At 43.1% G+C, this 25,615-nt stretch overlaps 1 protein-coding gene and 2 non-coding genes across 3 annotated transcripts in view; 2 read left to right on the top strand and 1 right to left on the bottom strand.

The window, feature by feature from the left end:
• GARNL3 (GTPase activating Rap/RanGAP domain like 3) overlaps window positions 1–25,615 on the bottom strand; it is a 151,099-nt gene that overhangs the window by 81,021 nt on the left and 44,463 nt on the right. Inside the window, exon 4 of the mRNA XM_027104817.1 lies at window positions 1,823–1,897. Within this exon, the coding sequence (XP_026960618.1) occupies window positions 1,823–1,897 (75 nt within the window). The remainder of the gene's footprint in view (window positions 1–1,822; window positions 1,898–25,615) is intronic.
• LOC113620281 (U6 spliceosomal RNA) lies at window positions 7,803–7,909 on the top strand. The gene has a single exon (XR_003432730.1). It is a non-coding gene; the product is annotated as a U6 spliceosomal RNA (small nuclear RNA).
• On the top strand, window positions 22,479–22,551 carry TRNAG-UCC (transfer RNA glycine (anticodon UCC)). The gene has a single exon. It is a non-coding gene; the product is annotated as a tRNA-Gly (tRNA).

Raw genomic sequence — 25,615 nt, forward strand, 5'->3', positions numbered from 1 at the left:
TGAACTGCCCATGGCCACACTGTTGGTGAGTTGTGGGGCCATGATTTGAACCCCAGCAGCCTGACTCTGGAGCCACTGTTGCCCATGATCCTCCACAGGTGATTTCTAGTCCCTGACCTTGTCCTCTGGCATGTGGCATGGCCAGGTGACAGGGCCAGGCAGGAGTGTTTGATAACCAAAGTGTGTGGTGATCCTAGGACTGCATGAAGGCTCCATTTATGTTTTTCTGGGGAGCTGTGGATTTCCTCTAGACACTGGTCTTGGCAGGGGCCAGAGTTGTGCTTATGTGGGGTGGGGAAAGCCAGTACAGTTTGTTCATTTCGGGCTGGGCTGAAGTTCTGTAAAATTTTGGTAGCAGAAAGATGTGTTGAGGTACAGCAACCTCTGGTATCTTCGGTACTTAGGTGCTCAAAGTAGATACTCGGCCTGGCGGCTGCTAGCTTTCTGAACACTGGAGAATGAGGACTCGATGCTTCTGCTCCTGACTTAGCTCCTGGGACACCCTTGGCTGCCTGAGTCTGTGAGGATAAGCCTGTCTTGTCTCAGGAGCAGGACCATTTGGGGAGGGCTGTTTCCAAGCTTCAAAAGCCAATTTCCCTGGGAGTTCTTTCTTCTATGAAGGTCAGTTGACATCATTCTGGATAAGACGTATGTGGGCACCTATTCAGGGGTCCAGCCCAAGGTGAGACTCTGCCCCCTTTGCCTCACAGCAATGGTGAGGGTACTACGTCTGGGTGAAGGGCTTTGCTAAGTTAAGGCAAAGGTGAAGATGAGCAACAACTTCCTGAATGCTGTGGCTTTCAAGTTAAATCCATAGCCCATCACCAAGAACGTGATTAAGGAAGTGGTCAGGAGGGCAAGGCTGGCCATACAGCACCACTTATGGGAACAACAACCACCATTATTACTATTACAGCTCTCACTCACTGAACTCTCACTATACACTGGGCAGAGCGCTAACAGCTTTAAAAGCTTAGCTCACTGAATCCTCTCGATAATCCCAAGACCGTTTCCTCCTTACAGACGAAGAACCTGGGCTTCAGAAAGGCTGATCACTTGCCGAGGGTCGCACAGCTAGGAGGTGGGGGAGCTGGAACTTGAACCCAGGCTTGCCTGATGCCAAAGCTGGGTGTGCTGAAGCACTGCAGTGGGCTGCCTCTCAGAGAAGCAGCAAAGAAGAAAAAACTGGGGGGGGCTTAGATAGCACTCAGCAGGTCTGGGGGTAGACTCCAAGGGCTGGAGCGGGCAGTGGAAGTTTTAACAAAGAAAGGCCAGCAAGGCGAGTCCCTGTGGCCTATGGCGAGGATGACCAGCAGAGCCCAGAAAGAGGGCTTGGGCCCAAGCAGTGGCAGACAGGAATGGCCTCCTTTCTTGGTGTCTTCTCTGAATAAAGACGACATTTTATAATCAAAGTAATTTTTTGCATCTCTCTCCTGGACCCTGACATTGCTCACACGGCAGTTCCAAGCCTACAAGCCTGGCAAAGGGTAAGAGCTAGGGTTCCAGGGGCCATTCACAAAGGGTGCTGTGGCTGTGAATCTGTCTTCGGTCCTGTTGCTGGCAGACCACCTTCACGTGTCTACCTGGCTTTATTACAGATCTTTCAAAGGGTGCGCGTCACTCTATCAACAGCACCTTCCATACAGAGAACGACGGCACTTTCCCTTCCTGCTCGCTTCAAGCAAAACTCTGAAGAGCCCTTCTGACCCCTTCCTGGGCTCCACTTAGGCAGGTCTTCTGTGGCAAAGAGGGGCACAAGCTGCTCACGGCTGTATCACAGGCACCGTGATTGTGGGCTTGGTGCTGATACAGACTTCCTTACCTCATCTGAAGAGCCGTTTTCCACTCTGAACCTTCCAGCCCTTTGGATGGCTCCATCGGCATCACTAGAGATAAGCTGGGGGACAAAAGAGCACTCAGTTAGGAAGCTGGGTCACCATTTGCAACGCCCCTTCCATCTGTCCATATCTGCCTATGAGTAAGTCAAATCCAGTGAGAGCTGGAGGGCCCAGCCTAGAGCTCACAGTCTTGGAAGCTCTATCAGCCACGCCCTCGTACAGGTGGGCCCTACAGTCTTTAGGAAGCTGAAGGGTGAGGAACACCTAACCCATAAGAGTGGAAAACAAGAGCCTCAAATCTAAATGTGAACATATTCCAATAGTGAAGCATTGAGGTGATGCTCCCTACAAGCTTAACCCACGTCACACGCGGACAAGCGTAGCTCACAGATGGCAACACCGAAAGCCAAGTCTCAAGTTCAGCTGCCTTCACAGGAAAGCCTAAAACACAATTAATGGCTGGCAAAAACTCAAGGCTCTACTAACATCACAGAAAGCTCCTGTACTTCGTTCAGTTTCAAACAGTTTCCAAAAGGCCAATTAGTCCCTTCCAAGGCTGCCTGATTGCATTTTAGCTCCAGCAATGCAATGCTTGCAAATAGGCAGTCTCCATTCAAGGAGCTCGGTGCTAAAAAGAGATGAGTTAAAAAGAAATCAGTGCTGGTGCATCAGTCCTAAAATCACCGACTCAAGGTTTAACTTACTTTCTCCTAAATCTTCTAGATTTCTCAGTAGCAACTTAGGAAAATGACATGTCTTTTTTTAACCTTTTAAATCTGCCCACAAATTTGCAGCAAAGATCTGCCAACAATTTCCAGATCCCAGAAATCCCATTAGAACACACTTGCCCAGAGGGGCACTTCTCAAGTCTTACCCAGTAAAATGATACACAATTTCTTAAGAAAGATTATCTCGTATTTTTACTCGTGTTTCAGAGATATGAAAGTGTGAAAATAAATGGAAAAATTTCAGGGAAAAACTCTACAACTTTTCCTAAGGAAAATTGTTTGAAAAAGATTGATAAACTTTTCCCACGATAAACACAAAAATAATAGTATCTAATATTTATCGAGAGCTGCTACATGCCATGTACTCCTCTGGCCTTAACATGTGTTATCTCATTTAATTCTCATAAAAACAACACAAAGTAGGTACTATCATTATTCTCATTTATGAGTGAGGAAACTGAGGCAGAGAAAGGTTAAAATAACTAGGTAAGGTTACATCTAAGTCAGTGGTGGGCCTGGGATGTGAACACAGGCAGTCAGATTCCGGAAGCCTGTTATCCTCATCTGACCACTACCCTACTTAACCCTCCTCCATGGAGTGTCCATGATAAGGTTCTAACTTATATGTATACCTAACCTATATCCTGCAAAATAATTTCTAAAAACAATTATGAAGAAGATTTTTATGTATATATTTAGCTTTTATATCATCAGATCATTACACTATTGATAGACTGAAGATGGGCAATAGAGGCTACATAGCAAAGAATTTAATTTGCCCAAAGAGAGGTCTGACCTTTGCTCTCAGCTCCTGCTAGGTGACCTCTAAGCCCTGGGAATGTCCTGCATGAGTGTCTGTTTGCCTGGGGACTTTGAGCCACATGGCAGAGTATGGTGGGCGCTTTGGGTCACACGGTATCAGATCTACCTCTGGACACCAAGACTGAGAAGGGTTTCCCTGGTTGGCAGTACTCCGTGTGTACTGTCACACGTTGTTGCCAGGAGCCGCAATCAATTACTAATGTCTGCCATAGGCATATAAAGAGAGAGGGTGACACACACATCCCTATATTAGAGGTTGGTAGATATAGTCCTCACTACAGCCAGTCTCATCCAGGACTCAAAGGCTTGGGAGAAGAGCTGACCATCATTCACTGATTCAGTCATTCATTCACATAACAAGTATAAACAGTGGTGGACTATATTCCAGACACTGCTAGGCACAGGCTATGATTCCCTTTTCCTTTACTGAGATTAGAATAAGAAGTTTATCGCTTATCTTGATTGAAAGGATCAAGAAGAAGGACATGTTTAACGATTTGATGGTTAGAAAGAATTTAGCTCCCTCTGAACTATAATCACAAAATCCATGAAGACCCTGAACCCCTGCCTTAGTCTAACATGTTTAACTCTATCACTGTCACCATCGCCACCACCACCATCTCCATCAGGTCACTGTCATCTCTCCCCTGGGTGACTGCAACCATCTCCTAACTGGCCTGTGCATCCACCCACCATCGCTTCTCTCTAAACCACTCTTCACATCAAAGCGCACGGGATTTTGGCAACTGCGAATCTGATTGTCCCATGATCCCATCTCTATCCTGGCATCCCCCTCCTTCCCACCAGAGGACGTGCACACACGGGACCCCCTCACCTGGAAGGTCTTCCTCTCCCCGCTTCCCCTCGTGAACTCCTTATCATTCAATTTCACCACAGCCGCCATTGCTCAGACACCTTCCTTGACCTCACTGCCTGGGAAAAGCTCCCACTGCAAGTCTCAGAGAGGGCCTCAGGGTCCTGATTGCCATTCCTTTGTGCCATCACCTGATTGATGCCCGTCTCTCCTCACGCACCCCCTCCACTCTCACTGAGAAGCTCCAGGAAGACGATGGTTTTCTCACCACTGCATCCCCAGAGCTATGCTCACTGCCTGACATAGTATTGATACTCACTAAATATTTATTACACAAGAAATCCATGAACAGATGAATGTCAAATCCCTGTGGAAATGACCAAAGGGATATAAGACTGGGGGAAAGATCTACTCTAGCCCCAGAAACCAAGAAGGTTCATTACTCACCCAAGAAATTTCAAAGAGATTCTACCAGGTCTATGACGAAAGAAAGACCAAGGTGAAGGACAGACCAAATCACTTGAATCACCATTTGCAAGTGAAAGGCAGCCTGAGTAGTAACTTAGTCCAACTAAGGTCAAACTAACACTGCTGAGCTCATGCTGGCAGGGCCTGTCTGAGGTGAGGGGGGTATTCGGGCAGTAGGTGGGAAGGAGACCTACCAGTCACACTGGGGAAGTGACTCTCGCTGGCAAGTGGAGTGGCAGCCCCAGAGCTCCCCTGCCCCGCACCCCCCCAACCCCCAGCTGGCTCGGGCAGCTGGCTAAATAAAGCAGAGGGTGCCGTGGAGGCTGGCGCTGATGAGGACTGGTACACCACCTGATGTGAAAGGGGACAGTGCTCCAGAGAATGAGGGGCTGAAAAAAATAACACTCCAGGAAAAAAATATCCTTTTAACACAGCAGAGAAGCTGTTTCTATCGGTAGTTTTCTTTCTATTCTTCCTCATAAGCCTTTGATCTGGCTAATTAAAACTATTAAAAATATATAAACTCTTCCCTTTGTTGGAAGGAGATTTGACTCAGGAATGACACAATGTCTACTAGAACCCATCTAAATGTCCAGTACTGCACAACCAAGAAGCCCTCTCCTCTGACTCTTTCCACGTGGTACAGAGTTCTGGTTGCCGCCAAAATCCGTCCTCACCATCTTCCACGGTAATGGAATTGCAGCCGGACACATGGCTAGACCACAGTTCCCTCAAGGTGGCCATTTGACTTCATCTCCCCACTTGCAGGTGGGTCAGAGTCCCAGTGGCATGTAGGGATCCCAGCCCTTTAGAGAGGGGAGGTGCCCCCGCACGTGCTCTTTCCCTCCACTGGTTAAACCTCAATGACCAGAGAGACCTCGAAGTCCATATTGAAGACAGTGGGTTCATCCCAAGCCTGAATGTATGGGGCACAGCCACCCAACAACTTAAAATGCTTGGCTCAATGTGACAGAGAAATACACTTGTTTTTAACTGCATTTTGATGTTCTAAGCCAACTATATACCCTATAACATACCCTACAAGGAAGAACAAAGAAAAAATCATTAAACCTATGACAAGTCCATAATTTAAAATGTGGAAACTGACTTGAGGTATATGAGCAAATGTTCTAGGAAATCTAATTTACTACAAAAAGCACAAGGAAATTTTAGGCCATCATTAATTGTAATAATTTGGGAGGATACTTGATCTATGAATATGGAACAATCTGTGATCAGCTTTCTGATATAAAAGCATGGTTTCTGAATTTTGAAATGTAGACCACATTTCACAGTGACCATAGTGAATTCAAAATTAGCCAGTGAGAAGAAAATATCCCCAAAAGAGTAGATTAGAATATCAGTTTGAGATAAAGAGAGGAAAATGATTATCAAAAACACAGAGAACATACCTGAGAAAAATGCAAGGAATAATGGACTGGGGTGTTAAGATGGTCTTTGGGCAGAGAACCCAAGGCCAACCAAATCATTCCGTAGACCAACTACCCACTGATAAGGTCCCCTACTAATGAGCTAGACCACAACTAGAGAATGCCTTTATTTACTGCAGACCAGCCCGAAAGGTTTAGAAACAAAGTAGAGAGCAAGGCAATCTGAGATCTCACCCCTCCAAAGCCAGCAGAGAGGAGGGAGTCAGGCAGTCTCCTCACACAGGAGTATACCTGGCCCTTTGTTATTCTTCAGGAGAAATGTCCAAAAAGGACATTCCCACATGTGCTCTGACCTTTGCAAGTGCTCTGCCTACCCAGGAATTCAGTGATCAGTAAGATATTTTTTATCTGATCAGTACAGATCTGTACTCCTAAAGGATGGAGTGAGGGAGAGGGGTAGAATGAGGAAGTGGATAATGTGGAGTCTGGAACACCTCCTAGAGGTCATTGGAGAGAACAGCACAGATAATTACAATAAATATCAATGGGCTACACCCCTCTATTAAAGGAAGAAAGACTTAAGGATTGGAAATACAAATGAAATCTAACTAGCTGCAAGAGATAATAAAATAAAACAATACAATAAATACAATAAGATAATCCTGAAAAAGAAAGGCAAAGTAAAAAATATTCATGGTAAGTTGGGGAGAAAATGGTGAGGGTATAATAAAATCAGATGTAGAACTTAGGAAAAAAATATCATTAAAAAAGTTACAGGGGCTTCCCTGGTGGCGCAGTGGTTGAGAGTCCGCCTGCCGATGCAGGGGACACGGGTTCGTGCCCCGGTTCGGGAGGATCCCACGTGCCACGGAGCAGCTGGGCCCATGAGCCATGGCCACTGAGCCTGCGCATCTGGAGCCTGTGCTCCGCAACGGGAGAGGCCACAGCAGTGAAAGGCCCACGTACCGCAAAAAAAAAAAAAGTTATGGTACATGGATAGATAGATCTACTCACTCTCAAAATATAATAATTATAGGCACTCATTATAAAACAAAACTCTTATAAATAGATGGAATTTCTAAAATTATAATTATAATGGGGGATTTTAGTATATTTCTCTCTGATAGGTCAAGGCAAGAAATAGTAAGGAATTATAGAGGAATCAAATAATAAAATTAATAAGCATGATTTAATAGACATATACTGAATTTATCAAGGTACAAACAGAGAATACATACCTTTTAAGAAAATCTATTAAAGTTTAAAAAGCTGATCAAATATTGGATAAAAGCAAGCATGAATAAATTCTGCAAAACAGAAACTATACAGATGATTTTTTTAGTAAAGTGCAACTGAATGAGAAATTAGTGTCAAAAGGACAAAAAAGTGGGAAATTTTAAAATATACATCTGCAAAAACTCTTGGGTCAAGTAGGAAAACTAAAATTGGACACTATCCAGACATCAACAAGAACAGTACCTATCAAAACAGATAATGCAATAGATGTTGTATTTACAGGGAAATTCATATCCTTAAATGATTTCGTCATTAAATAAGAAAGAATAAAAACAATGAACTAAAGCATTAACTGCTAGAAGGTACAAAAAGAACAATGAAATACACCCAAGGAAAGCAGGGGGGAGGAATCAATAAAAGATCAGAGCAGAAATTACAGATTTAGAAAGGCAGTAGAATTGACATCCAAGAGATGGCCAGCAAGTCTGATTCTAAAAAGCAAAGAGTGCTAGCTTTGGCAGCAGGTATACTAAAATTAGAATGATTCAGAGAAGATTAGCATGGCCCCTAAGCAAGGATGACATGCAAATTTGTGAAGCATTCCATATTTTTATAAATTAGGAGTTTGGGATTAACAGATACACACTACTACGTATAAAATAGGTAAACAACAAGGACTTACTGTATAGCACAGGGAACTATATTCAATATCTCATAGTAACTTATAATGAAAAAGAATCTGAAAAATATATATATACCTGTATATACATAAATGTGTATATATACACATATATATAACTGAATCACTTTGCTGTACACCTGAAACTAACACAATAATGTAAATCAACTATATTTCCATAAAATAAAGAAATAAATAAAAATCAAAGACAAACGCAAATACACAAGAGTGATAATAAAGAAAATATAGTTGCTAAGGAGAAAAGAGATTTTTAAAAGTGTGAGAGAATACCATGTGAGACTATGCGACTATTACCAAAAACTTCAGTGAAATGGAAATTTTCTAGGAAAATATACATAATGAAGATTCTTTTAAGGAGAGGAAGAAACCTGAATACACCAATAACTGTAGAACTGGAGAGGTTGTCAGAACAACACCCCACAGAGACAGCCCTGGCTCGGAGGGTCTTCAAGGAGGGGAAGGGCCCCATTTCCACCTGCCAGCCACACCCTCACTCACCAGGAACACAGGGGAGAGTTTCCCTACAGAAGATACAAATAGCAGAATTCTTCTGAGTTTGTTTTGGTGCAGAAGTTCAGGGGAAGGGAATTAACATATATTTAACATCAGTAATGCTAAGAAAAAAGGACACAATTTTTACATTATTTTATTTTGTCTAACGTTTCTAACCTGGTCATACACCAAAGGATCGGTACTGAGGAGGACTGCGCCCAAGAGAGAAAAGGGAAAAAGCAAATCAAATCATCACTTGGTTAGGATCTGCCTGGTCCTGTGAGGAATTCCTTTAGAGTTCCTGCACTGGTCAATACTGGAGCCACTAGCCCCATTTAAATCTAATTTTAAATTAATTGAGATAAAATAAAAAACACTCAGTTCCTCTGTTGCGCTGTCCGTATTTTAAGTGTTCAGTAGCCACAGGTGATGGCTACACTGGACAGAGCTAATGACAAATTTCCGCAGTCACAGAAAGTTCTATTGGACAGGACTGTCACATGCTGGACCTTGATGCAACTCTGTGTGACCAAGATCCATTAAGTTTCTCAGGCTGAAACACCTTCAGTTGGTTAAATACACTAAAAACGGTGGAAATTCATGTAATTTAATATCTGGAGCAGAGGCTTTCTAATTTCAGCCAAACTGTAACTGATTCATTTAACACTAAACAGTGTTCAATGTCTTAGATGTTTTATTTCTGGGAAAAAGTAATATCTAAGCAATAATATCCATCTGTATGATTTAACAAATTAATGTAAAAGAAAAAATTAAAAAAGGAAGAATAAAGTGTTATTCATTAACTACTGTAAATGAAAGTATTATTAGTTTAATATTACAGGCAATTAGATGAGAATATTTCCTAAATTAATACAAATACATAAATTTTCAAAAACAAAAGGCTCTTTCCTCTCTACTGAATTGCTTTGTTTCTTTGGGCTGGTGTCTGTTTCCATACCTTAAGCAGCACTAGGATCCCTGCGATCTCTGCTTATCATGCACTGGGTACTTGGCATTCAGGTATATATAAGTCACAGAAACAGTATTTTAACTTAGGAAAAAAATCTTTTAAAATTTGTGTAAATTATATCTTTAAAAATAATATTTCAGATTTCCATCCCCCGCCCCTATCTCCTCTCTTTAAAATGAGTGGTTACAAGTGTGGGTTTTGGCACCCAACTGATCAGGTTCAAATCTCAGTTCCACACTTACTAGCTGTGTGACCTTGGGCAAATCACTTAATTTTTCCTCTCTAAATTTCATTTTCCCTATCTCTAAAATGAGGAAAATGATTGTAGCCACTTTTAGGCTTGTGGAGAGGATTCAGTAATATAAAACAAGGGCTTCCCTGGTGGCGCAGTGGTTGAGAGTCCGCCTGCTGATGCAGGGGACACGGGTTCGTGCCCCGGTCTGGGAAGATCCCACATGCCGCGGAGCGGCTGGGCCCATGAGCCATGGCCGCTGAGCCTGCGCGTCCGGAGCCTGTGCTCCGCAACGGGAGAGGCCACAACAGTGAGAGGCCCACGTACCGCAAAAAAAAAAAAAGCGATAAAATAATATAAAACATGGAATGAGCCTAGAATAGTTTCTGGACGTAGGAAGTGCTCAATCATGTTATAACAATATGTATTTTAATAATAATATGATAATGATTAATATAAAAGCCGTGACTATTGTTAGTATGATTAAACCATTTCAGTGCTGCATTTACGCTCTTGGAAGGTCTGTTTAAACATTTGTCACTCTTCCGATATTATTGAGAACTAATTTCTCAGGGTCTGTACTAACTGCTGGAATTAAAAAGACAAATGCAACATGATCCCTACCCTGGAGGAGCACAGATCCTACTGGGAGAGAGAGACACACACATGTAAACAGATAAATCACACATAACCTGGTTAAATGCCACAGCACAGAAGTAAGGATGGGGCACTGGGGGCGGTCAGAGGCTGGAGGGACAACTCTGCCTTGGGGAGCAAAGGTTTTGTTGCTATAATGCAATTTATTCTGGAAGATGTACAGGACCTTTGAGAAATGATTTCCAACATAAGTAGACTTTTAAAACTACAAATACTGGTCAAGGAGACCATCTGCATACGCAAATCACAGACATGTAGACACCCTGACACACATCCATACCCCTGACTTAGAAAGTATGGCTCAGAAGGGAAGAAAGAAAGTTAAAATGTTTCCATCAAAAAAAGGTGGGGAGATAAGGCCTGAACATGGGTGGAATAAGCCATCCCCTGACTGGCAAGTACTGCTCCCGGGCCCCTGGTTCACTTCTCCTGGTCAGTCTGGTTCACTTCCGCTGTCTGCAGCGAGAGGCAAGGGAGTGGAGACGGGGACCAGAGGAGATGTTTTCTTCCTCCCACTCTTCACCTCCATCCTCTTCTGCCTGTGCCATGGGGTGGAGAAAAGATTTGGGAGGTTGGGTAGCTGGAGTGCTGAGCGCCAGGGCACATGTCAGAGAACCTGAATTGGTTAGAAGATTCTCCAGCTAGGAAGATAATTGTTGGCTAAAGAACAACCAAGGCCTCGGATCTGGGCTCAGACTTATCATCCACATCTCTGGCCAACATCCTCAGCAAACTCAACGTCCATCACAATGATTTATCTGATGTCTTGAGCTCACGCCCTTCAGCTGTCTCAAATCTAATGACCTCACTTAACTCCATGGCTTTGTCATCCACTACTAAGACCCCAAACCTGCTCTCACCCGCACTGGTATAGATTTGTCATCACAGTACCTGACTTACAACCCACGCTGGCTCTTTCCGGTACACATTCTAGCTGGGGATCTGTGGTTAATCACACCAACCCTGCACTTACTAACACATAGACCTTCGTACTGCTGAGTTCTACTCAAGCCCACCAAGTCAAGTCCCAGTTTTCAATCACCTCCTACCAAGTAAACGCTCACGCTTCCCTTCTGTGTTCAAAGAGACATGTTTCCATATGACTAGGCCTACGCCAAGCTCATGCTTCTTGACCATGGCTAGATCTTCACTACCACTCCCCAGTTCTTTTATTCATTCCTTTTTCACTTCCCATTACATCTCCCATCTTGGCCCTGACTTGTCAATCACCAAATCGCCACTCCAGAAACACCTTTTCTTCCAAGCAATGACTTCTCCACCTATTCTACTGAGAAATCTGAGGCAAGTCAGGATGAGTACTGTCATCTAACCCTCCATCTCAAATGCTATCCATCTTGGTTTCTTCATTAAAATATCTGACTAGTCCCTGATACTCAAATTCCCAGTAAAATATTTGTGAAGATTCAGCACAAAAGATGACAATTCATGAGTCTGAAGACTGATTGTCCACCCAATGGCCAAAACATCAGGACATTTTCTACTTACTGTATGGCCAATGGAGAAAAGAAATGGGAAACATATTCGGTCACTGATTTGTTGCCCAAAACAGAGCAAATCTGTGGTCATTACAGAAAGCTGGATGGCAGTTTATTTTCTTCTTCACCACCTCCTTTGGGCTAAGAAACACTGGGTCTATATGAAGAATAACAATAAAACATCGGGCATCATCCTTTTACTGCACAGGTACTGCATTTTAAGGTAGCCCCAGCCATTCCAGCACCTCTTCTTCTCTCCAAGAACACATTGGGCAAGATGTGGGGAGGGAGGGAGACAAAGTCCACGTTAGAAAATGCAGTCTTCATAAGCAACGTGCCATAGGTAGGGAGACAGACCGGAAGGGTCCTGGTAGCAGAGCACCCTGGGGAACATGGTTTTGTCAATATGCCAAGCTGCTGGGCGCACCAAAGTGTGGTTGGGATGGGGGGAGATATAACCTTCTTAATCTGAATCCTGTTCTTTAATCTACACAGATGGTATTTTCTCAAGCTTATGTAAAGAGCTAAGCAAACATTACTTTAATACTCCTCTTCCAACCAGACTGCTACCTGGAGCCCCCTAAGTCCTGGCTATATGTATAAATTCTAGAGCTACTCATTCAGAGCAGCAAAAAGCCAAGCACAGAGAACATCCTATCTCATTCCAGCAGAGCTTTACAAGATAAATGCCAGCTAGATTCTGGATATTGATCAGGGAGCTTTGCACAACCACTGGCCATCCAGATGTTTGGTTCAGAGAAGCTGCAGTACCCAAAAGGACAATGAGGGCTCAGGCCATTGTACATTCTGTCTGTTGAAAATACAAGGTCTGAATAGCTCTTTGTTTGTGTTTGAAGATTCTGTAAAAAGGAAAAAAAATATCACCAACATGGGAGTTATGAAAAAAAAAAATGCTACATATGATCCTGAAAACTAAAAAAGGAAGCTCATCATTTTTTACTATGAAACCAAAATAAAAGTTTAGAAAAGCAGTTGTTGTCCTCAATAAGACAGAAGACAATTTTTGCAACAAGCGTATAAAGCTTGTGGAAGCGGGCAAGATAACAAGAGGACAAAATATGCAAATGTAGGATTAAAATCCTCATTGGAGGAGGAAAGCAAAACATTTACTGTAGAAAACAGAGACAGTAGGATGTTTATCATTTGAGATGCCTTTCCAAAATGAAGAGGCACAAAACAAAATGAAAATAATGAGAAAGAAAAGACAGCTACAGAGGACAGAAAAAAGATCTTCCTTATCGTTTCAAGGGGAAAAAATGAGCAATAATCAAAGATCTATCTGAAGAAAATATTCACCCGTGACGTAAGACCTGGGTCCAAGATTTGCAAAGATGCAATATTTTGGGAAAACTTGGTAAGAAGAGAAAGACACAGAAAAACTATGGGAAACATTTTTAAAATAAAAGAATAAAGATGAAGGTTTGAGAAAGATCCAGGCAGGAAAGGTTTCCGAAAAAGAAAATAAACTAAACTGTCTCAGGTTTCTTTCTGAACACTAAAGGGCAGAAAGTAACTGTACTGGTTTGAATGGTGTTCCCCGCCCCCTACCGCCACTTTACATCCACCTGGAACCTCAGAATGCGCTCTTATTTGCAAAGAGGACCTTTGTAGATGTAATTAAATAAGTTAAGATGAGGTCACTGAATTAGGGTGGGACCTAAGTCCAATGGCTGGTGTCTTTATAAGAGAAAAGAGGGAGACACAGTTACAGAAATGCAGGTCAGGAGGCCATGTGAAGCAGAGATTGGAGTGATGCAGCTACAAGCCAAAGGATGTCAGGGATTGCTGGTAACCATGGAAGCTGGAAGAGGCAAGGGAGGATTTCTCCCTCGAACCTTCAGAGGGAGTGTGGCCCTGTCAACATCTTGACTTCAGATTTCTAGCCTCCAGAACTACGAGAGAATAAATTTCTGTTGTTTTAAGCCATTCAGTTTGTGGTAATTTGTTACGGCAGGCCTAGGAAAGCAATACAGTAACAGATCAAAATTTGTGAATTTTTTTTGAAAAATAAATTTACTTATTTTCGGCTGCGTTGGGTCTTCATTGCTGCGCGCGGGCTTTCTCTAGTTGCAGCGAGTGGGGGCTACTCTTCGTCGTGGTGCGCAGGCTTCTCATTGCACTGGCTTGTCTTCTGGTGGAGCACGGGCTCTAGGCGCGTGGGCTTCAGTAGTTGTGTCACGCAGGCTCAGTAGATGTGGCTTTCAGGCTCTACAGCACAGGCTCAGTAATTGTGGGACGTGGGTTTAGTTGCTCCACAGCACGTGGGATCTTCCCGGACCAGGGATCGAACCTGTGTCCCCTGCATTGGCAGGCGGATTCGTAACCACTGTGCCACCAGGGAAGTCCCCAACATGTGAATTTTTAAGAGAGAAAGGTGATGACTCAGAAATTAAAAACCAACCAAGCTGCTCTTATGGAAGGCATAGCTCAAGACGTTCTCAGACACACAATGATTGAGAAAAGATAACCCTCACATACTGCCTAAAAAACTTACTTGGAATTGCAGGAGAAGGATGCCTGCAACCATGATATTTACTATGGTTCTGGAGTCCTAGCCAGTGTGTAGCCAATCAGACATACAGAAGAAATAAGAGATTTAGATGGAAGAAGACAAAGTTGTTTGCGGAAGAGTATCTATGTCTTCAAAAAGAGACTACTTTGTTTTCAAGTAAAGAAGCACAAAAAATTTATAAAACTGTTTTGTATATAAATTTAATTACTAAAGGGACACACTAAATCTTAATAGTGATTATCCATAGGTGGTAGGATTACAGACTAATTTAATTTTCCAGTGCTTTTTCACTATATTTCAAATTTTCTATAATGAGCATGTATTCCTTTTAAAATCAGAAAAGTATGTTTAAAAGTATATCGGCATGCATGTGCACATACACACACAGAGACTGGAAAGTAATCTAAAAATTTAAGAAAAGAAAAAAATTGATCAGACACCAGATTTTTAGCAAAACTGATCTTTTAGCTAATACATAGACATTTGGCAGTGAGCTAGATGCCACTGGGGATACAACAAAAAAGAACCATGAGTTCTGCCCACTGAAAAGGTATAAGAAATGCACACAAATAATTTCAGTGTAAAATATGACAGGTGCCATAGAGAAATGCAAAGAATTGCAGGGTTCTAAAGAGTGAAAGATGATTTTCCCATAGGGGAATCAGGTAAGGCTACATGGAAAACAGCCCTGGTAGAGGCGTATTTCAAGAAGGCATTTTAGAAGGACTGAGAGGCATAAAAAAGCCCCAGAGGCCTGGGTGACGGTGAGTAAAGGCCTATTTGGCTGGATCATGGGCCAGGGGCGTGAAGGCTCCAAAGATTGGTTGGAGGCATTTTTGGAAAGCTAAAAGCTCTATTCCATAAGCAAAGGAGAGATGTGAAGGCTTTGGCTTTTTGTTGTTGTTTTGTTGCTGTTGTTATTTGTTTGAAAGCATAAGTATGATGCTGACAGAGTGGGACATTTGGGAAAGTACTCTTTGTAGCATTAAGGAAATCATCCCCCAGAATCAGGTTAACTACAGCTGAGAATTCTGACAAACTGGATGTTCTTATCAAAACTTGTTGAATGGAATCTTTGAGAAGTCAGGGAGACCAAGAAAAACTGCCGGAAGCTCAGAGAAGGAGGAAATGACACAAATGTCACTCCAAAAAGGGAGTTCATAGAAGCAAACACGCCTGTCCTTTTCCTATTCCTATCTCCTTAAGAGATCAAATGAGAAACATATAAGGAATTAAAAGTCACTTTTACAATGGAAGCTTGTAAAAGAAATGCACACTATTTGGTTCACTCCAGACATGTCAAATCAGAGCCTGAATGTTAAACAAATTCCTCAAGTGATTTTTATGCGCCGTAAGGTATGAGGGGCATTGGAGCGCAGCCTATAACAATGGGGAGATCACAGAACTTTTAAATAACTACAACCTACTGTGCATAAGACAGGGGGACAAGCTCTGCAACTTACTAGTTGTGTGACTTTGGACAAATTAATCTCTTTGAACTTCAGTTACCTCATCTATAAAATGAGGGTAACAAAAGTATCTATACCCCATCAGGTAGTTGTGAAATTTACATTAGTACATATACATAATACCTATTTCCAGGCATACATATATATATACGTATATATGTCTATCTATCTATCTATCTGTCTATCATCTCCTCAAAAGACTGTCTGGCATTGTGAGTGCACATCCATGTGAATAAGAGCAACTTACCCATGAAATCTGTTGAGAACATATAACCAACAGGATTTGGTAAGAGACTGGATGTGGGCTATGGGTGAGCTCCTGGTTTCTGATATTAGCAACGGAAGGAAAGGTAGAGCCATTTACCCAGTGGTGTGGGTGGGCAAAGAGCAACGACAGTGAGTTCCGCAGTGGGCGTTTTACGGTTCAACTGCCCATGGCAGTGTCCAGTGGACATTTGGGCAGGTGGTCCTATATGCTGTGGACAGAGACCTGGGAAGAATATACGGATCTGTGAGTCACCAGCCTAAAGACAGTACCTGAAGCCATGGGGATAGGAAAGATGACGAGGGAGAGCAGACAGAGTGAGAAGAGAACCCTGAGGAGCAACCAAATTCAAGGGCCAGGCAGACGAGAAGAGCTCCCTAAAAGAAGCTGAGACGGTGCCGTAGGGATGTAGAAAGAGAAGTACAGGAGAGCAGAGGCGCAGAAGCCAAGGGAGGGGAAAGTTTTAACAGGGCGCATGTGCAGAGTGGGCCCGTGAGCTAAAGACTAAACGCGTCACCTGGATTTGGTAGCAGAAAGGTCTCTGGTGACTTTGGCAAGAGCAGGCTCAGTGGGAACAAGAAGGGGAAGCATCCAAAGGCGAATTTGCGGAACTATCGCGGGGATCTAAAGGAGAATTTAGAGTGGCTGAAATGTACTCACATTAAAAAGTCTTCACATAATAAAAGTAATTAAAAAGTCTTCACATCTATTAAGCAAACACAGCCTGAGATTATATTTTAAAAGACTGCAACACAGTGATAACTGCGAAAGACCAATTAAAAAGCTGAGGCCAAAAAGCATACAATCCTTTTCTTACATATAAAGGAGCCCAAAGTAACTGCTTTAATTAAATATGTAAAATAGTTCAATATAAAAATAAGAATATTCGTTGTGGCATGAAACTGGGAGCCCTTTTTGGTAAGTCAGTCACAGCAGAGGCTACACTGGATTTGGGCGTGACTTTCCCTAACTTCACCCAGTGGGGGAAAAAAGGGGAGCAAATTTTAAAATCAAATTTTAAAATCAGATATTCTCCTCTCCTACGAAGAGGGTGAAGTTGCTCCAACCCACGGAATGGATGTGCACCCCAACAGAATAGGGACCTGCCCCGAGACAGGACAAAGCCGAACACAAGGGCCTCAGCTTAGGGGTGCTGAGACAGACCCGAAAGAAGCCTCAAATGATCTGGGTCCCATACCCCCAGGGAAATTTGTCCCAAGTTGCCTACCAGAGGGCAGCTAATAAGTTAAAAGCATTAGACTTGGTTCTGAGGGTCTAACAAAGAGCTATGACTGTTCAGAGCCCACATGGTGAAAGGCTGGCAAAAAAGTAAGATTCATTTTCAAGGTAACAGCACTAAAAGAAGTAAAAGGGTGTTTTTCAAATTCTTGGGTCTGTGTTCATGGCTGTTAAGTACTACATTTTTGATGGTAGGCCTGCCTGAATTCAGAAGTAAACACAGGTTCTTAAAAATACCTTTCAGAAAACTGAAAATATTTTGTATTCATAAGAGCAGTATACAAAGGTATATAACATTATATATATATATATTTTTTAATAAATTTATTTATTTATTTATGGCTGCATCGGGTCTTTGTAGCTGCAAGCAGGCTTTCTCTAGTTGCGGAGAGTGGGGGCTACTCTTCATCGCGGTGCGCAGGCTTCTCGTTGTGGTGGCTTCTCTTGTTGCAGAGCATGGGCTCTAGGCATGCGGGCTTTGGTAGTTGTGGCATGCAGCCTCAGTAGCTGTGGCGCACAGGCTTAGTTGCTCCGCGGCACATGGGATCTTCCCAGACGAGGGCTCGAACCCATGTCCCCAGCATTGGCAGGCGGATTCTTAACCACTGCACCACTAGGGAAGTCCCAACACTATATATATATATATATATATATATATGTTTGTTTTGTCGTACGCAGGCCTCTCACTGTTGTGGCCTCTCCCGTTGTGGAGCACAGGCTCCGGACGCGCAGGCTCAGCGGCCATGGCTCACGGGCCTAGCCGCTCCACGGCATGTGGGATCTTCCCGGACCGGGGCACGAACCCGTGTCCCTGCATCGGCAGGTGGATTCTCAACCACTGCGCCACCAGGGAAGTCCCCCAACATTATATATTTTTGATCAAGCTTAAAATTTATTTTTGCTACAACTGACGATACATACCGCTGAGCCTGGTCTGTCTTACTAAAAGTTGAGCTGGGCACGTGACAGGACCTGGTGTAGGGCAGAGGTCACTTTGGCACAAGTAAGTTGTGAGAGGCAACAGATATTATCAAGCAGACACTTAAGAAAGACTGGGTGTTTGAGACACACTTGAGAATTTTACCTCCAGAGCATACAAGAGACCACAATCAAGATAGAAAACAAGGTTTCCTGTGAAGAATTAACCAATAAACAATATGTTAACAGTTTGTAGCTCTGGGTAAACAAAATATAAACTGTTGTACATTGATCAAAATTTGAAAGTTTTTTTTTTTTTCGGTACGCGGGCCTCTCACTGTTGTGGCCTCTCCCGTTGCGGAGCACAGGCTCCGGACGCGCAGGCTCAGCGGCCATGGCTCACGGGCCCAGCCGCTCCGCGGCATGTGGGATCCTCCCGGACCGGGGCACGAACCCGCGTCCCCTGCATCGGCAGGTGGACTCCCAACCTCTGCGCCACCAGGGAAGCCCAAAATTTGAAAGTATTTTTATAGTCCAGCAGAATGCTATATCGCACCAGGTGAAGACCACTGGAGTCACAGAACAAAGACCCCAGGGTTCCAGCAGCAGGTGTAGGAGCCAGAGGTCATGAGCTGAGCTGAGGGCGCCGCGGCAGCAGAGAGGGTCGCCGGGAGGAGGACGTGGGGCCGCACAGGAATGGGAGACTTGTGCGGCCACGAGGAACCCAGCGTGAGCTACCCAGGCCCGCCGCTACCCAGGAGGAAGTGGAGCGTCTGCAGTCCTAGTTTTGAAACTAGAGAACATGCTGGTGCCAAATATCATTGAAATGGCTGTTTCCAGAGTTGATTTTGCCTGGAAAAGTTGGAGGACTTGTCTGGTATTCTGATTACAGTGTGTGTTTAGCTAGCTGATTTGGAAGACTTTTGGACCCCAATTATCCAGACCATTAACACAGGGCTCAGTGCTCTAGGTGGTCACCAAACGGCTGGGCAGGTGATGCTAATTCTCCCCAGGTGTTGTTGATCCTAGGAAAATAGTTCATGAAAGCACTAATCAAAAAGTAGGGTAGGGAGGAGACAAGGGTCAAAACCATTCTATAAACTAAGCTACCATCAATGGGGGACAGAGGATATGCTGTTAAGGGCTAGAAGCTGAACACAGATTTTTTTTTTAAATTTATGCTCTACCTTATTCTGTAGAAGAGATTTAAAGCAGCTTACTGAAATGTATCTCACTCAAAGGAGAAAATTAGATACAGAACAAATTCAGAATAAGGGAAAATTAGATGTGGGCAAACAACCTGAAAACAAGAGAATAAGTTTAGGCTGCATGTTATAAAGTCCTTTAAGGCTGTTAGAAGCAAGCCATAAATAGGGTCCTGAGCTTCCTAGAGGCCAATGCAAAGAGGAAAAAACCCAGCCAGCCATTTAGAGGATTCCTACTGCCTATAAGGTTAACAACAAAGCTGCTTTTTGGTCCCGGGAAAACTTTTCTCACAGGCCCTCTTAAAGGAGACACTGTGTGACAGACAGTGAAAAATCCTTGAGAAAAATCCTCAAGACCTTCCTGCAAGAGACGCACCATCCAGATCCATATGGCGCTTTCCTGCTCTGTCCATCAGTGCAAGTTAAAGGCGTTAACACCAAGGCACAGATCAAGAAAAGCAAGACTAAGAGGGGCCAAGAAAGGCAGGCCAAGTGTTTGCAGCTACCTTATGGTTGGGCCTAATCCAGAAATTAAATTTAAACCATTTATGGCATGGACATCTCTTAGGTAATTCTTTATGAACATTCTTCTTAAAATCAAGCTTTTGTTAAGATTTGGACCTAAGAGAGCTCGAAATTATGTATTTGAGCTAAAACCTCAAGCAGAGCTACTCTATGCTGTTGATTAAGGGCAGAGATGTTTGCTCTAACAATCAATCCAATTGCCTCAGGAAACAGCCTATACGTGGCAGAGCTATGACAGCACAGGCTCGTAGACTGAGAGATTAAGCACAGGGGCTCTTGGAGTCAGACAGACCTGGGCTTAAGTGTCAACTCTACACTCACTAGCCGTGGGATCTCTCTGAGATCGTCTGATAAACGGGAATCCATTCAATGTCCACAAATGTCTTCTGAGCCTCCACAGTGTGTGGTGCAATCAAATAACATCTACTGCCTAGAGTCGTCTGCGAGGATTGAATAGGTAAACGCGTCTAAAGTATTTAGCCCAGTCACTGGTACACAGTAACCATTCAGTAAACAGCAAAACTAATAATAATAATAAAATAATCATCATAATAAAAGATTTCTGGTTCCATTCTCATGCATAAATAATTATCTGAGTGAGGTCTTAAAGTTCTACATTACCGAAAATGGTTGCAATAATTTTAGCCTGGAAAAGGTTCCATGTCGGCATTACTGACCATCCACAAAGGCATCAAAAATATTAAAAAGAGCACCAGAGTTTTCAACCACCTTAACTCACCGATTACTCCAGACGAATGTTATACCTTGCAGTACCTACATGAGTCAACCAGCTATCAAAGCCTTAAATATAAGACAGTTAAATATCAGAGAACATCTGCCAAAATTATGACTCTAGTTGTAGAATGTAGAAGTCTTGATGTTTTGATGTTCCTAAGGGAAATATGCTGGTACCGTCACTCATCTCTCAATTTAGTGATACTACGTAGAATATAATTCTCCCATAAAATGCCTCTGAAAACAAAAAGCCTACTCAACCCTGTAGAGCATTAGGGATGCTGGGCAGGCAGCTAGCTGAATCACTCATTAGCCAAGAGTCGTGTTTCTGCACGATAGTCCCACAGGCGTAATTCAAGTTTGTGCCTGAGCAAAAATACAAATTACTACACATCAGACTTCAAAGATCGTCACGTAGTCAAAACCTCCAATGTTAAGATCTGCAGATGCCAACCAAGTTCATGATAAGCCTCTCTTTGGGCTGTGCTCAGTACAGCCAGACGTCCTTTGAGGCCACCCTGAGTTCATAACAACAAATCCGTGCTATCCTCACAGAGTCGCATTTATATGTGTCTCTCTGATATACCAGGGGAACATGCAGCTGATCCAAATGCAGGCTTGAGTCATTAGGGTACAAGTTTTAAAAGGAATGGACAATATAGCACCCTGTTTCATCCAGACCTTCCCCAGAAGTATCCAGATGTGGGGTTATATAAGGCTCAGCAGCTGGGCTGGGCAGCGGAGAGGTCCATATGGCGCCCATAGCAGTTTCTTACCCATTGAGTCAAAGGCCAAGGAAAGATCAGTAAAAACTACAAACAATCTTATCCTGACAGATTTCGATATAAAGTAAAGAAGAATGGTCGATGGGGAAATAGCTGTGCCTTGCTTAGAATGCTGCCACGACAGACCAGACTTTCAATTCATCAAGAAGAAAAAACGGCGTATGTTTCAGATGGAATGCACTGCAAGCTGAGTCTATACTGGGGAGGGGGGAATCAAAGAAGCTCGTTTTTCCTTCTTTATTTTTGACGGATTAGGCTACTCTCTAATTCTAACCAAATTGAACCATTCATTCATTCAATTAATACTTACTAAGTTACTAATGCTAAGCATTGTGGTTGGTATGAGGGACACAGTGGTACATAAAGAGCCATGATTCCTATTTTTAGAGAGTTTATAATCCATGTCATTGTTTATGGGATTAAAAAAAGTGTCAGGGATAATAGTCCACTGGCAGAAGATGACATTTTAGCCAGGTGCTTTTAGTTTGAGCTTTTAAATCATCTACTATAAGGGGAAATATTGCAGACACATTTGAGGCCTCCTTCCCAGCTCATGCTCTTTGAAACTGATTTTTCTCTATATCCTTTTCAGAGAGAATCTGCCCTATCCACAAACTTTGCTGAGGATGTGGGTCTAGGAGGCCGTGTTTATACCACATGATCCCACTACCCTGAACTCAACTGTTTGAATCAGGGATAGATACCTGAATCCAAGAAATTAGGGTGCAAGAATGAACCCTTCACTCTATGACTATGAGGGGCGAAAGGGCTGCAAGACCAGGGGATTGGGGGACTAGAAATCAATTTAGTAATAAAAAACAGTGAATGAGAACTTTGTATGTGCCAGGGCCTTGCCAGGGCCTAGAAATCCAACAATGAACAAGGTAGACATGGTTCCCACCCTCACCTCTAGTGGATGAGAGAGTAGTTAGTAAACAAATAAATATCAATTGTGGGAATTCCCTGGTGGTCCAGTGGTTAAGACTCCGCTCTTCCAATGCAGGGGGCCCAGGTTCGATCCCTGGTCAGGGAACTAGATCCCACATGCAGCAACTAAAGATCCTGCATGCCGTAACTAAAAAAATCCCGCATGCCGCAACAAAGATTCCGCGTGGCACAACTGAGACCCGGTACAGCCAAATAAATAATAAAAAAAAAATCAATTGTGATAAACACCATTGAGAAAATAAAGAGGATGCTGAGTTAGAGAACAGCTCGAAGAGAGAATAGTAAGTGCAAAGAACAGGGAGGAATTCAAATTGTTCTAGAGACCAAAATCAGGCCACTGAAGCATGGTGAGTAGCATGAGAAGGTGGGAGAGGAAGGTAGAACAGGGATCACACAGGATCTTGTAGGGCTTTGTAAAAGGTCTGGGCTTGCAGTGCAATGGGCCACAGAAGGGATTTAAGAAAGAAAAGACATTGTATTGTCAACATTTTAAAACATCACTCTGGCATAAGGACAGACATATAAATCAATGAAACAGAAGAGAAATCCTAGAAATTAACCCTTGTATACATAATCAATTGATTTTCGACAAGGATGCCAAGACCATTCACTGGGAAAAGGACAGTCCTTTCAACAAATAATGCTGGGAAAACTGAACATCCACATGCAAAAGAATGAAGTTGGACCCTTACCTTATACCATATACAAAAATTAACTCAAAGTGGATCAAAGACATAAATGTAAAAGCTACAACTATAAAACTCTTAGAAGAAAACATAGGGGGAAATCTTCATGACATTGGATTTGGCAATGATTTCTTGGATACAAACACCAAAAGCACAGGCCACAAGAGAAACAAATAGATAAACTGGACTTCATGAAAATTTAAAAACTTTTGTGCATCAAAGGGCATTGTCAACAGAATAAAAGTACAGCTCACATAATAGGTGAAAATATTTGCAAATCATATATATCTGATAAAGGATTAATATCCAGACTATATTAAGACCTCCTAAAACTCGACAACAACAAAACAAACAACCCAATTTAAAAATGGGCAAAGGACTTGAATACCAAAGAAGATATACAAATGGCCAATAAGCACATGAAAAGATGCTCAACATTATTAATCATTAGTGAAAGGCAAATCAAAACAACAATGAGATACTACTTCATACCTGTTAGGATGGTTATTAAAAAAAAGGAAAATAACAAGTGTTGGTGAGAACGTGGAGGAACTGAAGCCCTGGGGCACTGCTGTGGGAATGATGTAAAGTGGTGCAGCCACTCTGAGACTAGTTTGAGAGTGCCTCAAAAAGTGAAAAATAGAATCACCACAAGATCCAGCAATTCCACTCCTAGTTAACATACCCAAAAGAATTAAAAGCAGGGACTCAAGCACATACTTGTGTAACAATGTTCACAATAACATTATCCACAATAGCTAAAAAGTAGAACCAACCCAAGCATCCGTCAATAGATGAATAAACAAAATGCGGTATATACACATGATGAAACATTATTCAGCCATAAAAAGGAATGAAATTCTGATACATGCTACAACATGGATGAACCTTGAAAATATTACACCAAGTGAAATAAATCATAAATCAAAAGGACAAAAATTGTATAATTCCACTTACATGTATATGTAGACTAGGCAAATTCACAGAGACGGAAGATAGAACAGAGGTTGCGAGGGGCTGGGGAGCGGGGGGAATGGGAAGTCATTGTTTAATGGGTACGGTGTCTATCTGGGATGATGAAAAATGTTCTGAAAGTGGGTAGTGGTGATAGTTGCATAACCCTGTGGATGTACATAATGGTCCTGAATTGTACACTTAAAAATGGTAAATTTTATGTTGTGTATATTTTACCATGATAAAAAGAAGTATTAAAAAAAAACCCACCGCTGCTGGGAAAAAATGGACTGGAGAGAGGCAACTGTGCTTTCGGGGAAGCTGGCGTGCAGAGAGGAGATTGGTATCGACACGCAGAGAAGAGTGAAGCTGAGAAATCACAGGGACTGGAGAGAAACGAGAATAGCTGCTTGATGGCTTCCCAGTCACATGGGGCCCAGCTGTGCTTACTGCACTGCATTCTGGGGAGATTCACCCACACCCTTTCCATGCATTACTTTATACCTGAGCTGGACCCAGTGGATCTCCCTTCTTTGCGAGGAAACCATCCCTGATTAAGGCAGGGAACACAGCTGGGGGCAGCTAAGACACACATGGCCTGGAGGCTCAAAGTTTGAGGCCGTTGGTTTCTAAAGCTAGGCTATCTCCAGCTCCAGGAGAGCAGAACAACTGGTTTTCTCCTTCTCCCGCAGTGCCCGGCACCGTGCCTGCCCCATGGCGGGAGACTTCAACACACAGCTGTTGAATCAGGGCTGAGAAACTCTTCTGTGAGTCAGTAGAGATCTGAGCTCCACAGTCTCTCACCACATGTATACCCAGTTGAAACCTAGGAACCAAGCCCCTGCATCTGCCCTCATTGCTGATTTGAACGGCCGATCTCCTTCTTCACAAGGACTTCTACCCAATTTCCTGAAGGTCAGAAGAAGTTCATGCTAAAATTTCAATTTTACAGAATCCTAAGGACCTCTTTACAAAGTCTGAGTTCCAGGACACCCAAGATCGATTGGGTTCCCAACAATATTCATCAAACCAGGTGTAAGAAAAATTAAACTCGCTTTCTCGTGAACTTAGGACGCATAAAATGTTGTGTTTTTTTTTTGCGGTACGCAGGCCTCTCACCGCTGCGGCCTCTCCCGCTGCGGAGCACAGGCTCCGGATGCGCAGGCTCAGCGGCCATAGCCCACGGGCCCAGCCGCCCCGCAGCATGCGGGATCCTCCCGGACCGGGGCACGAACCCACGTACCCCACAACGGCAGGCGGACCCTCCACCACTGCGCCACCAGGGAAGCCCCGATAAAATGGTTTTTAATTTAATAATACTCTGCCGTTCATAGGCGAGAGAAAATGTCTCCTCCCTAAAACACTGGAGTCAGAATTTCAAGAGATCCTCAGATGGCAAAACTGGAACTAGCTCATTGCATCTTTCCCAACCATTGCAGCCTCTAGCGCGTGTCATTTCTAACGTGGGAAAACTAGAAACAACCTGATTTTACAAAAGGAAGGAAACTG

This window comes from Aethalodelphis obliquidens, unplaced genomic scaffold, assembly GCF_003676395.1.
Source record: "Aethalodelphis obliquidens isolate GAN/ISIS:26980383/991018 unplaced genomic scaffold, ASM367639v1 scaffold7, whole genome shotgun sequence".
Lineage (NCBI taxonomy): Eukaryota > Metazoa > Chordata > Mammalia > Artiodactyla > Delphinidae > Aethalodelphis > Aethalodelphis obliquidens.